This window comes from Lacerta agilis, chromosome 1 (assembly GCF_009819535.1).
Source record: "Lacerta agilis isolate rLacAgi1 chromosome 1, rLacAgi1.pri, whole genome shotgun sequence".
NCBI classification, from domain to species: Eukaryota; Metazoa; Chordata; class Lepidosauria; order Squamata; family Lacertidae; genus Lacerta; species Lacerta agilis.
In genome coordinates this window covers 89,197,993-89,211,338 of record NC_046312.1, presented here as the reverse complement: position 1 = coordinate 89,211,338, position 13,346 = coordinate 89,197,993, and the positions used below count along the sequence as shown (strand labels likewise).

At 38.5% G+C, this 13,346-nt stretch overlaps 1 protein-coding gene across 1 annotated transcript in view; it reads right to left on the bottom strand.

Moving 5' to 3' along the window:
* Positions 1-9,617: 9,617 nt before the first annotated feature.
* SLC49A4 (solute carrier family 49 member 4) overlaps positions 9,618-13,346 on the bottom strand; it is a 59,647-nt gene continuing 55,918 nt past the window's right edge. The window contains exon 9 of the mRNA XM_033162582.1: positions 9,618-10,825. Coding sequence (XP_033018473.1) covers positions 10,710-10,825 — 116 coding nt within the window. The 3' untranslated portion in view covers positions 9,618-10,709. The remainder of the gene's footprint in view (positions 10,826-13,346) is intronic.

The following is a 13,346-nucleotide window of genomic DNA, read 5'->3' as shown; positions in this document are numbered from 1 at the left end:
CTAATCTCCTAAACCAGAGGTTGACCATTAATTCCTCTGTTTATTGAACAGTATCAATACTTGGTATCTAAATGGGACTCCATGCTCTCGTTTGCTGAAAGCAGTATGTATCTCTCTCTCTCTCTCTCTCACTCACACACACACACACACACACAGCCTTTTACAAATATATTTCAAGACAGTTTACAATAAATCAGTTAAAATGAATAAAAATAATAATCCCAAGACCATTAACAGTCAGTACAAAATTCAAATTAAAAAGTTTGACAAATGACTGGTATCAGTAGCCAGCACAACAGTGTGTGTGGAGAGGGGTTGAGTATTCCAAAGAGTGGGCACCACACAAAAAATCTCTCTCTGGTTGGGAAGATGAGCTTCTGCAGAATGCAGAACAACCAGGAGGGCCTCAGTAGGTGACCTTAGTGAGAAGACAGGTCTGTATACTTATTTTATACTATAACCTTTAAAATACAAACAGAATGTACTTACACGGACAAATAACGTTTCCTTGCAGCCGTTCTATGACTTCAGCCTTTTTTCTTGCCAAACAGGATGCTCCCTTCTGCTGGTGGTGGTGGTGCTGCAGAAAAATATTTATGGGAACAGTAGCTCCTACCTGGACAGAATAGTAGTTGGAACCCAGGCCACAGGAATGTTGCCTGCTTGCTAAACCATAGCACTGAAAAAGGAGAAGCAAGGCAAACCATGTGGATAGGGGAGAGGGATGTGGAAGGAACAACTCCCTTCATTGCTAGTCCTATCTTCCACCATGATAGCTTATCCCTGAGAGTAAGTGAGTCACTAAAGAACCCAGCAAGCTTAATAACTGAGTAGATTTTCCCAGTCCAAGCCCAACAAAAGTCCAAGCCCATACAACACTGGAACCAGTAAACTTGGAATTTGCTTTCTAAACATCTATTTAAGGACACATGAATCTCTCTATCCATGAGGTGTTAAGACATCTTGAATGAAAATGCCCACCAGCTCCAGTTATTTTGTAAACATGGTGAGCTCACCCAGCTCTGCCAGCTTCAGAACCAGCCCCATTCTCATGTGAACTGTTCCTCAGCTTTGCATGTGCAGGCAAAGACCTGCTTGGTCCAATGAGGCAGGACAAGGTTTGTTCACATGATTAAAGTTTTCAACTATTGTATCGGATTAGTCATCGTTTCCCCAGTCACAAACCTTAGAATTTCATTCCCCCTCTCCTTGCTACTGTTAATCTCTCTTTCAACTTACTCTAATTGAAAAACTTTCTAAGCACCTACATCAGGCATAGGCAAACTCAGCCCTCCAGATGTTTTGGGGACAGGACCAGTAGTCAGGGATGATGGGAGTTGTAGTCCCAAAACATCTGGAGGGCTGAGTTTGCCTATGCCTGACCTACATCTCTTCTCTTAAAATGAAATTTGAGACATTTGAGGCAAATATAATTTCTTATGTCTTGCTGCCTCATTTGGGTTTATTTAATATTAATCCATTGGCACATAATTCTGTATCAGTGTATTCTGTATGATCAAACGGTTAGGCTAAATTTATGGAAGTGTTTTAATTTATTAGCCTATGTTTACTGGCTGCATCCATTTTTTTAAAATTATGTACTCAACCAAAGTATAATTTGCCGCTGCAGCATGACAAGTGCCTTAAAGCATAATCCTACCCACACTTACCTGTGAGAACCTCACTGAGCTCAACAGGGCTGATTTTTACTAATGTAGATAGAACACTGCACTCTTAGTGACTAGTTCCACTTGAAATTCAAACAAATGAATATAAAACTAAAGTTTGACCATCAGAAATTCTTTAAATCTGGAAGGGTTATTAGCTCTTCCCTCACCTACTTTATATTTCCTGCCCTATTTTAAAGGCAGGGGACAATTAACAAGGCCTTTAAGATTCCATTAATACATAATAATATTGTGCCCCTGAACCTTTGGCTTCAGACAAACATCCTGAATTTTGCTATGCTAGAACTTCAAACGGGGCTGAATGTGGGGTTGTTGTTTTTTAATTCAGCTTTAGACCCTTTTGCTATATATAACCAGGAAGTCAATAGACTTGAATTTCCAAGGACACTGCTCTTAACGGAAAAGAAGAAGAAAATGGGCTATTTACTTGCTTCAAGAACCAGAGCCATATGATCAACATTTTTAGGCTGAAAGACTAGTCCCAATGGTCTTGAAATACCATTTTTATCATTGTTACATATCACTATAAAATGGGCCCATTTTGATTGAGGGATGATCATAGATTCTTACTGGGAAAATGTTATCGCTCTCGTCCCTTTTATTAATCAAACTAAAGACCATGGAAAGTGACAAGAGTCAGGGACACTTGTAGTTTATGTTCCAGTGCAACTAGAAATTTATATCACAGTCTTGTGCTGAAAATTACACCATAATATCATAAAAAATAGATTGGATTTCTAATAACCTGAAACCAGCTACACCTGCATGCATAATGCCTCATTCCTAGTCAATCATAAGCTATAATTTTGAGAGTTTTCATATTCGCAAATGTGCCTCTGGGAATTTATTTTTTTAATGCATCCGATTAGAAAGTAATTGAGAGGCACCAGATCAGTAAAAACAAACTTAGTGTGAACTAGATTGAGCTTTCTCCCCTAGATTCCTTAACACTTTACATGCGGGAAATTTCTACATGGAATTGTTTAGAATTAAGGCACATCTGTGCACAATTAGTACATCCACACATCCTTTGCTAATTGGTCTGCAATGTAATGCTAAAATACTCTTCAACTGACTAAAACTACAACATCTCTAGGAAGCAACATGGTTGTCCTTCCTCCTTTCTCTAGTTTTCCATAAAACACACATCAAAAAATAAAGAGCAGAAATTCTAAACTTTGTTTTTGTTATCGAAAGAATCTCTCCTTCATTACAGCACAAGTGACTTACCTGTGCCTTCAGCTTGTCTGTTAAGAATACAAGGTAAGATGTATTATCTTCGTCCATAAAAAGCCAAATTCAGGATCAGGTTACTATTAAAGACATCCCATTTGAAAAAGTTCACATCAACAGAATCAGTGTTAGATGAAATCTGAGGCATCACCTTGATATTTTTTGTCCCAAGTCAGAAATGACTGTGACTCATCATATCAGACATAAATGTTGTACAGTTTTCTAGGTTAAACAAATACTCTGAGGAAAATACATAATAAATATAACCAAACATGTAAAACTTTTTTAACACCCCCCCCCCCACATTAAAACTATAATTACAGGCAGGCGTTTTTGCAAGCTTTACACACCACTAAAGAACAGCCTATGACTTCAAATGTGTTGTTCCTCCACTGTAACAAGCTGAAGAGAGTCCACAATGGTTCTGCCTTCAGCCTAATCCTACACAACCTGAAAGTTCACTGTTTCACTGAACCAAATACAGCTAGCATAATAAAAGGTATCAGGAGATCATTTTATTTATTGTAGCTGTTTTTGAACATGGCAACCCCTCTTGGAACCCTGGAACATTTCCCTAATGTATGTATGCATTTAAGTATACCTTCCCTGCCATTCAAAAACATATTCCTTCTTGAAATTTGGCAGAAGAGATGGACAAAGAGTTATGTGTCATATCCAAATCCTGAATCATCATCTTATAGATTAAAGAATGGAACAGTAGCTTTTTTTTGTTTACAAGACACAGCTTGCCACAAAAACCAGCCATTGATGGGATAATTTGAGGCTAATTCTGAAACAAGAAACAAAGATTATGTTGCTTGTGATATGGAAGATCATCTCATGGAACTGTCTTGAGAAAAGCCCAACTTATTTTTGAGTTTTGACAATTCACCAAAATTGCATGTCCAATTCTTCTAGCAGCTGCCATTTGTACAATGACCTGGAAAACGATCCCTTGTTAAACCTGTTCCTAAGCTTGCATCTTTTGCCAACAGACATATGACAAAAAGCCATGTTGGAATCCTCCACAACAAAGCCAGCAGCAGATACCTCTATGAATATTACCATCGTTCTAGGATATTATATGGCATCCAAGCACAAAAGATGACTCACAAGCTACAATTAACCTTTTTAATGTGTATCAAGTATTACACAAGTTAACAGCAAACACTTACAGCAAGATTCCAGTTTAAAGAGAACTCCAAAGTGATAAGTGAAGTTTACGTTTCTAGATGTATTAGACAGTGGGTTTTAAATAAGTTTTATTAAAAAATAAAAGACACCACAGACACAATCCATGAGAAACCTGTCCTACTTAAGTTCCAAAGGAAAAATAATAATGAATGGGGATAGGGCAGGACCACACCTCTAAATTTATTTCCATGAGATGAATGCAGGATATGCTTCTGACAGATTGTGCCCCATGTCAGCATATTACATACAAAAGTAGAACTTGCCCTAAAATAAAAATATCCTTTTTTCCTACAAAATTACAAAAAGCAAAATGCTTACAAATCCTAATGAAATCATTTTATGTTCTATGTTTTTGTTTTTACAATTTCAGGATAGATTTACAAAAAGTCATACCCACAAATGAAAGGGAATTGTTTTTACTACAGGTTCACACTACCAGGCCTAGTTAAAACAAATCCTGAGATGCAATAAAAAAATCCATGCATTTTAACATATAGAACTTTCTCTGAAACATAAAGGTGAGGATACTGCATATCGCAGAACATGCAGAATTCTGACAGGTGGACGAATAACATGCATATAAAAATTCTGAGTTCAAAGAAAAGCATAGACATGAGAAAACAGTGGCTGTAAAAATTAGTTAAGCTAAATGTCGAGTTACTGAATTGAGGTTTGTCGTGAACCTTAAGCAAAGGACAAGCAACCTAAGATAAGACCAAAGTGTTTTTGGCATTTCACCACAGCTCAAGCCAATACTCCTCAACACCTGTGTGACCCAGTTTACCAAACACTTTCTCAGTATTTAATGGATTGTGTTGTTTCAGAACCTGCAGCTGTATATCCAAATGAAACAAAAATATGGATCTTAAGATGTCAAGTTGGACAACTGAAGGCTCATGGGAGATAGCAATAAACCTCTCCAGCTCACATTGGGAAATCCTGACACTTGCATCAATTCTTCCCATACCTGAAAGATTGCAGATACAAATACAGAAAGAATGCAAAGTGCCTAACTGGTACAAAAAATGTGGAATGCAATGAAAGCAAACTGTAGAGGGGGTTTGACTTCCTGAAACTCTCAGGCTCCTAGGTTGCTTTGTTCTGGAGGGGGGAAATAGAAAGTGTAAGAAAGACTCTGCTACATGTTCAGAAACCCAAAGGAAGGACTCATGCATATGTTGTCATTGCATAGAACAAACAGAAAAGCCACTCAACATGGCTCTGCCAAAAAGAATTAAAAGAATAAAATCCAAGCCTTTCTGGTTGTGAAGATATGCTTCAAAAAGTGTTGGCAATGGAGAGTGAAATCTCAAAAGCCAGAGTTAGAGGGCAGTCTATCAGCAGCTCCTGGCACCTCTCAATGACTAGCACAGATAGGAATAAATAGGGCAACATCAATGTAAGTTTCTGAATTCATTGTTTGGTACAGAGTACTTCTCATTTCAGTCAGTGGTCTTCTAGCCTGGGTTAAAGAGGATCTTTGCCCACTTCCAGGGGTGGCAGTGCAGACTTCTACTATTCAATTGCGGTTCCATGCCATAACAAAGATTCATTGATTTCCTCATACAAACCCAGATCATTACGCTTTCCTACCACGCCCTTTATTATTAGATAATTGCCTACTGCAATTATCTACATTTTCTTCTATTTATTTATTAATTTATTTACTTATTTCATTCATTCAAATACAACACATAAAAATTGGTTTTTATCTATATTTTCTTTAAAAAAAAACCCCACTATTCAGTTAGAATAAAGTGTGTTAGTGTATTTGAAATAATCTATGGCTACTTCTTAATGCAAAAATCTTGGATCTGGGTGTGGAGTGGAATTTTTATCTTGGAATAGGGCTGCCACCAATTATCAATAATGAACTCAGGTTATTAGTCAAACTTGCACGATTATTGCATATGAGAAACAGGGTTGCACCCAACGTGGCATAAGCAGAAGGCAATCTCACTCAATACCTTGCTCCCCCTGCCAGCACCCTGCAACCCTTTGCAGCTCCAGAGGACAACCCACAATGTTGGGCAGGTTCTCCCAGCCCTTTGGAGAGGATTTTGGCAGGCACTGTGGCCTGTAGAGAGGGCAAAGAGAAAGAGCTCATGCAACATGGGATAAAACCCAGCAGTACACATCATCTTAGAAAAGGGACTCCCCATTTTCTCACACAAGGGCTGGAAATACCGGTACTTCTTAGATGGAATTGGTCATCAACAGTACTTATAATTACCGTGTGTGTGTGTTCATTTGATCAAAATATTTTAATTAACTGAATACGTGATTAAATGTCACAGACCTTATTCATTTGTTTCTGCATGCACAACGCAGCCACACCGGCCAGTATTTTCCATTTCGCATGCAAAAATAATTCCACACGCTTATCTAGTTTGAACTTCTAGGCAGGACGCAAGTCACCGAGCACGGACAGAGGTGGGCATTCTTTTCCCCAAAGCTGGAAATGATCAATGATTAAAAGATTTGGTGCATTCTCTCAGGAACATATTTTTAACACTCTGGCACGTAAATTCTTAACACATTTACTCGAAATTAAATTTGTTTGAATGATACCAAATTCCCAAGTAAGTGTGGCTCTAGTGTCAAACTATGGGATGTAATTAGAATGGCAATCAGTGCCTTTCACTGTTAACTGATAAAATACTGATCTAAATTTACATCATTATATCATCATTTCAATATTTAGACATTTAGAGAGAATCGATGTAAGACTGCTCTGAGAAGAGTTCATATTCCTGACTCATTCAAAACAAGGGCAGATCTACTCATTTGAATGAGACCAAGCAAATGTCTAACAGATAATAAAACTTCACTAATTTATTAGAGAGCATATTGTGCAGGCTGCCTGGAGCACAAGGTATAGTCCACTGGGAATTTCTCCTGTACAAGTTACATTGAATGAAGGGGGTCAACACAAGATTGTGCTGTTTCTATTCACTTCAACAGGACTTGCATGGAAGAACTTATCTTTGGTGTCTTCATGATAGTCTATATATAACCCTAACCATTCCTATACAATTGTTGTATGTACCTATCTAGCCAACCGTGTCACTTTCACTTTAATGTTGGGAAATAACTGATGAGTAAAAAATATAAGCAACCACATCACATACAAAAAGCGTTTTCCAAACCACTTTTGCTGCCCTAGCAACTTGAGAAGTTACCAATATTATGCAGTATAATTATAAAGCAGGTTAATGACCAAATCAAAATTGCTGCTATCAGAACCTTTATAGGCTGTCTTGAGCCACTGCTTAATGTATAGCCTTCATATTAATTAATTCTACCTAATGCCTATATCTACTTCCCTTTTTAGTAAAGCACACGCATGCAGGTGGCTCATTTTGCATTATGCATTTGATCTTTATAAAATCAAAATGTTTTCCACGCATTCAACAGTGCACACAAAGATATAACACCTCTTCAGGTTATGCCAGTATGCCTTACATATGAGATATGAGAGTAGGCAGCCAGTTTGTCTGAACAGGAGATCTGCACTACATAAAAGTTGGGACAACAGATCTGTCTTAGTCTAGTCAGTGACAATAAAGTTATACCTGTATTATCTAACACACATCAGATGAGGACACCAAGTTCAAAAAGTGACTGGCCCAGGCACAACTCCAAGAAATGAAGCAGCAGGTCCTACTCACATTTTCTAGTTCTCAGCCAACAAGTTGGGGATTTCTTTTTAACAACACAAATAAAAGAAACAACAACGATACTATCATGATGTTGCCGCCAAGCTGCCCTCTGACTAGGAGGACATCTACTTGCACCAATCTTCTAGTTCATTTTTAAGTGCTCAAGAGAAGTAAGACAAAACTCAGGAACAAAAAAGTGCCTTGACTCATCTAGTTTCTTTCCTTAAAACCCCAACAGTGAGAAATGCCTTGAAGATGACAAAGAAAGTGTAATCAAGGGGAACACTTAACCTGATTCTATGGACTCATTTTAGCTAATGCCACACAAATAACAGGGCAGCCAGGAGGGGTATGTGCATGTGAAAAAACACCATCTGCTTCTTGTGAAAGTACTTCAAATGTTTATAGCTGCAGTCCCAGTAGGATAACTCTTTATTACCAAAAGAAAAAGAAAAAGAAAAGAAAGAAAGAAAAGAAAAAGAAAATAAGGGTTCATCCTTGATGTAACTGGGACCAGCATGTATTAATTGACATTGCTATTAGATGAAAGCTAGATTGTTCCCTACTGGGCAATGAAAGGGTGTTAAGTGGATGGTCTTGTTCCTCCTTGTAGCTGTTGCAGCCTAAGAGAAAAATCATGCGGCAAGAGCTGTGAGGAAGCCTGCTTGAAAAAAATACAGAAAAGCCTGCCTGTAAAGTGAGGGGAAATCAGAATCTTTCTATATTGCAGATTAAAATGGCTATAACCAATATGGAATACAAAATGGTACCATAACAACAAAAAGTTGACTCTATAAAATGACACCAATAATTCCATTTAAGCTCCTAAATGCAAACTGAAGAAATATTTCAGTTATCCACATAATAAAAAGGAGTGGACAAACAGAATAAAGCCATGTGTCTGAGATATATTGCTTAATTTCTGAATTCCAGAGGACAAATGAATCAAGAGTGGCAGAATGGAACTTCTTTGAAGGAGTGAAACACATCCAAATTCAAAGTTCTCACTGAAGCATAATATTAGATTGTGGAATCCACAAATGCCGCTGAGCAAGATGGCTTTGTTACTTCCTCTTAAGTCACTCAACTGTGTTATGTAAACTATGTCATTACTTGAAGAGATTGCTTTTCAAATGGACAATGGCACTAAATATATCATTAGAATTTCAGTGTATACAACGCTGTGGAAATTTACTACTAAAAATACACTCATAAGATTTGTATGTGCAAACATATTTTACACACATGCACACGGACAGAAAGACCAACAGAAGAGAACAAGCTCAGGGTTAAAACTCAGTATTAACAGAACTATAAGAATGCTCATGAAAGTGTTTCAAAATATTTGTGTTGGTAGAGAAGCATACTGGCCACAATTTAGTAAACACAGGCTGACAATTCCCTCTCTCAAATGGATCGCAGCAACATGTATTTTGCATCAGATTTCTTGCAAAGCATGAGCACGTGAAGCTTTGTAAAACCAACTGGAGAAGCTAGACTGGCTTTTGAAAACAAAGCCAACTAAGTAATAGGTCTCGTAATACAGGATACACAGTACTCCAACTACCATGTTATGCAAAGTTCCAAGGCTGGAGACTCTGAGTTGGAATCAGACTTTGTTTCTGCTGGCGGACAAGGGAGATTCCCTGCTCTTCTGCACCCTCAGCCTCACCCACCTCCCTCAATGTTCCAGAGAGTCAGGCTGAAACACTGTGGGATGTAACATGGGGGGGGGTTGTAGAGGGAGAAGAGAAATTGCTAAGTGGGATCTGCCCACTGGATCGAAAGCTTTCTATAGAAGAGAATGTCTGGATCAATTTGATTTGCCATTTAATTCCGCTATCCGAAAATACCACCACTGAATATCTGTTTAAAAACAAAATCACACATGATAGGCACTCTTTAAATTGTAAACTAGCTTGAAAACACACATGACTTGAAACAGAAAAGCTATAAATTTTGTTCAGTCAGCTTGATAAAAACATTGGGAGGACAGCTTGCAGTATTTGGATAGAGAGATGAATTAAAAATATCCCCGTAAAGGTATTGCTGCCCCATGATACCTTCACAACCGACATCATTCCTATACTAAGGCAATTAATTGTTTTAGACATAACTGAATATATAGCACCAACTGACATAAGACCCTTCAATGTGTCAAGAAGGGGAGTGGTTAGAAAACATTAGAAATTGCTTCATTCGAAAATAAATGTAGTGTACAAGGGGCATGCCAAGACATTTATATGGATTTTAAATATTTGGCCATAGTTAAAATCCTAGAAGGATAAATTCCTATCTACCCACTATTCTCATTTTGATAGAGCTTAGAGGACTCATAGTGAGGGAACAACTTGTTCAGCCCTGATTAACTACGTTGTAGATATTTTGCCATCAAAATGACACTTGTCTTTTCATATACTACACCATGGGGGATAGTATATTGTTTAAAAAGCAGGAAAAATATTGGAACATCAGAATTCTTATTAGACTCTTTAGGCTGCAAAAATAGACTTTGTGATGGTGAATATGTTCGTCCCTTAAACCCTAAGATATTCATTTTGTATCTATCTTGTAAATGGCTTGAGTTGGCACAAAATCTGTATACCCAGTTAAATAGCTTATTAAATAAAAATTTCACAGTTAATAAACTATAGCTTCTCCCTAACGCACATTTTTCTGAGTGTGCGCTTTTAAAAAAATATTCAAATTCCCATTCAAGTGCAACACTCACCATCGTTATCAAGATAATAAAATCTGAAATTAGGAAGTGTACTTTAAAAACCACTTTGTAAGTTCAGTTAAAAGGTCAATGTTAAAACTGTTTAGGTTTTTTTTAAGCTTTGACCTTTGGTCTTTTCAATTTCCAAAGGAAAGAGGCAGAGCAGGGTTCTAACTTCCATCCTCTTCTGGAGCTCCCTTCTGTTTTGTGCTATCAAACGGAGACGATGACATCGAGATAAAGTCTATCGTAGGATTCCCTGAAGCACAGGATGAGTAGAAGACTTAGCAGACAGGAGCCTGGGAGGCACCAGTTAAACCAAGAGAACTCTGGGTGGATGGGGGGGAAAGAAGATAGATTAGTATTGAGTACTGATGCAAGCATGTCCTAAGGTAAAGGTAAAGGGACCCCTGACCATCAGGTCCAGTCGTGTCCGACTCTGGGGTTGCGGCGCTCATCTCGCTCTATAGGCCGAGGGAGCCGGCGTTTGTCCGCAGACAGCTTCCGAGTCATGTGGCCAGCATGACAAAGCCGCTTCTGGCTAACCAGAGCAGCGCACGGAAACGCCGTTTACCTTCCCGCTGGAGCGGTCCCTATTTATCTACTTGCACTTTGACGTGCTTTCGAACTGCTAGGTGGGCAGGAGCTAGGACCGAACAACAGGAGCTCACCCCGTCGCAGGGATTCGAACCGCTGACCTTCTGATCGGCAAGCCCTAGACTCTGTGGTTTAACCCACAGCGCCACCTGGGTTTAGCATGTTTAGTAGCATGTCCTACTTCATCATAAAAAGGGCCAATTCTTAAAAAGCATCATAATTTAGGTTAAGGCAAACACTTCGGAGAAAGACCTCTGCAATCTTTGTCAGAAAGAAGTTGTCCTCATTGAAAATAGGGGTACTGTAAGAAATCGAGCTGGGGTGCTCAAATACTCCAGCACCCCTGCTTGACTTCTTCCAGCTGAACTGGGGCATGCAGGACAGCCTTGCCTATTCTGTGTCTTTAGTTACTGGTATTATGCTTGAGAGCTAACAGAAACAAAACTATTTACACGTAAACGAAAAGCATTATAAAGCACCAAAGATTTGATTTAAGAAGATGCAGTGAGAATAAACACACTGAGACAAAATGTATGATTTGATTATAACCCTTGTCGTGGAACATTTTAAAAGCAAAATTAATTAAATTTTAGCCATCATAATTTGCTTGGTAAGTAAGTCACAATGATGGGATGAGGTCTTCATAGTTCCTTTGCTGTGCAGACATTCTGGGGGAGAAAGATTAAGAACATCTCTGCATCCTACCACAATTCCAAATGCTCACAAGAAAATTAGGCTTATACAGCTATGTGTCAGGAAAGTTGAGCACAGTGAGACCATATTTATAAATTGGATTTCAAATCCAGAGTCTGTAAATCATTCCAGAATGAGCTGTGAGTGCTTTTTAAAGATCTAGAGTGTGTTCATTTAGTCAATTCTTTTGAATCTCACCAGCTATTCTTTTGCCTTCCTAGTCTTGAATTGACAGAATATCGTTTTAATCAACAACAGCAGTCTGATTTGGCTTGTCAGGACAAGTAAATGCTAATTTCTCCAGCAAAAGATACAGTCCAAACCAATGCTTTCCAATGGTTAATTATTAAAGTTAATCAGTAAGCAAGGACAATGCAAATGCCACCTCCCCATCATTATGTGTATCTCTGAAGAAATGCCTACTTTGTTCACTGTTTTTACAGAACTCTAAATGCACCCTCAGGTCTAAAACCACCTAACAATATTGGCTTGGTTTAATCCCAGTAACTCACAGGGCTAAAGGTGCAAAACTCTCAATATCATAGACAGCACTGCTTCTGCAGAAACGTCTATGTTCTATTAGGCAACACCTACTAATAATATTTTTGCTATCAATTCCATCAAAAGCTTTACCTTTTACCAGGTTGAACAGAATGCACACAAACTAAGTAAAATCACTAAAGTTTCTAGTATCCTCACATTCCCTTATGCTCCTCTCGCTCAGATTGCCAAAGTAATACATGGAAACTATCCAACCGTAAGTGGTCTATATATTTGTTTAAAAGACGGCAACCGTCTTTATGGGGCTTTCAAATGTCAAAGCTATTTTTTCTGGCCAAAATGATGTCATCTAACAAGAATGCGCTTTAAAAATAATAATTCAAAGCAAAAAACTAAACTTATGGCATTACAATGCACCAATAGTTGTCATCATATGGGTTGTAAGTCAGCCCTGCTGGCATATCCAGTAGAAGTGTATACTGGGAGGCACTAAACAGCAAAATCTATGTGTATTCTATTCTCCCTCCAAGGAATCATGGCATTGTAGGTGAGGATGATTCTATGGCAGTTCTTGTGAAAGAACAGCAAGAGCTGGAGAAAAATCAAATATGGAAAGGACTGATATATGTGAAGTTGCAGAAATATTCATCCTTTCAACCAATAGCTAAGGGCCATTGCATTCCTGGCTCATTATTTACATGTAAAAAACAAAATGTAGTGCACGCATACAACAAAGAAGATGTACAAGAAGATGTACATTAGGCTAAAGACCTTTCCTCTGTTGTATGAGAGGGTACGTTTCAGAAGGGGGGTGGGGTGAAGAAACCTGTCTCCATTCTTCAGATGGTTCCACACCTTTTGTGCTCTACAGAAGCAAAGCTCAGAGGCTTCAGGTTGAGCCAACCCTTTACAGTATCTCTATAGCATTGCACTGGGAAGGTATCCATCTGGCCATTTTGCACAAACCAGGCCCACCTAACCATCAACTGTTTTTAGTGTTGCGGGACTAGATTGTGCCTGCCGCTGGCTTGAAACCAGAATTATGGTGTATGATGCCTG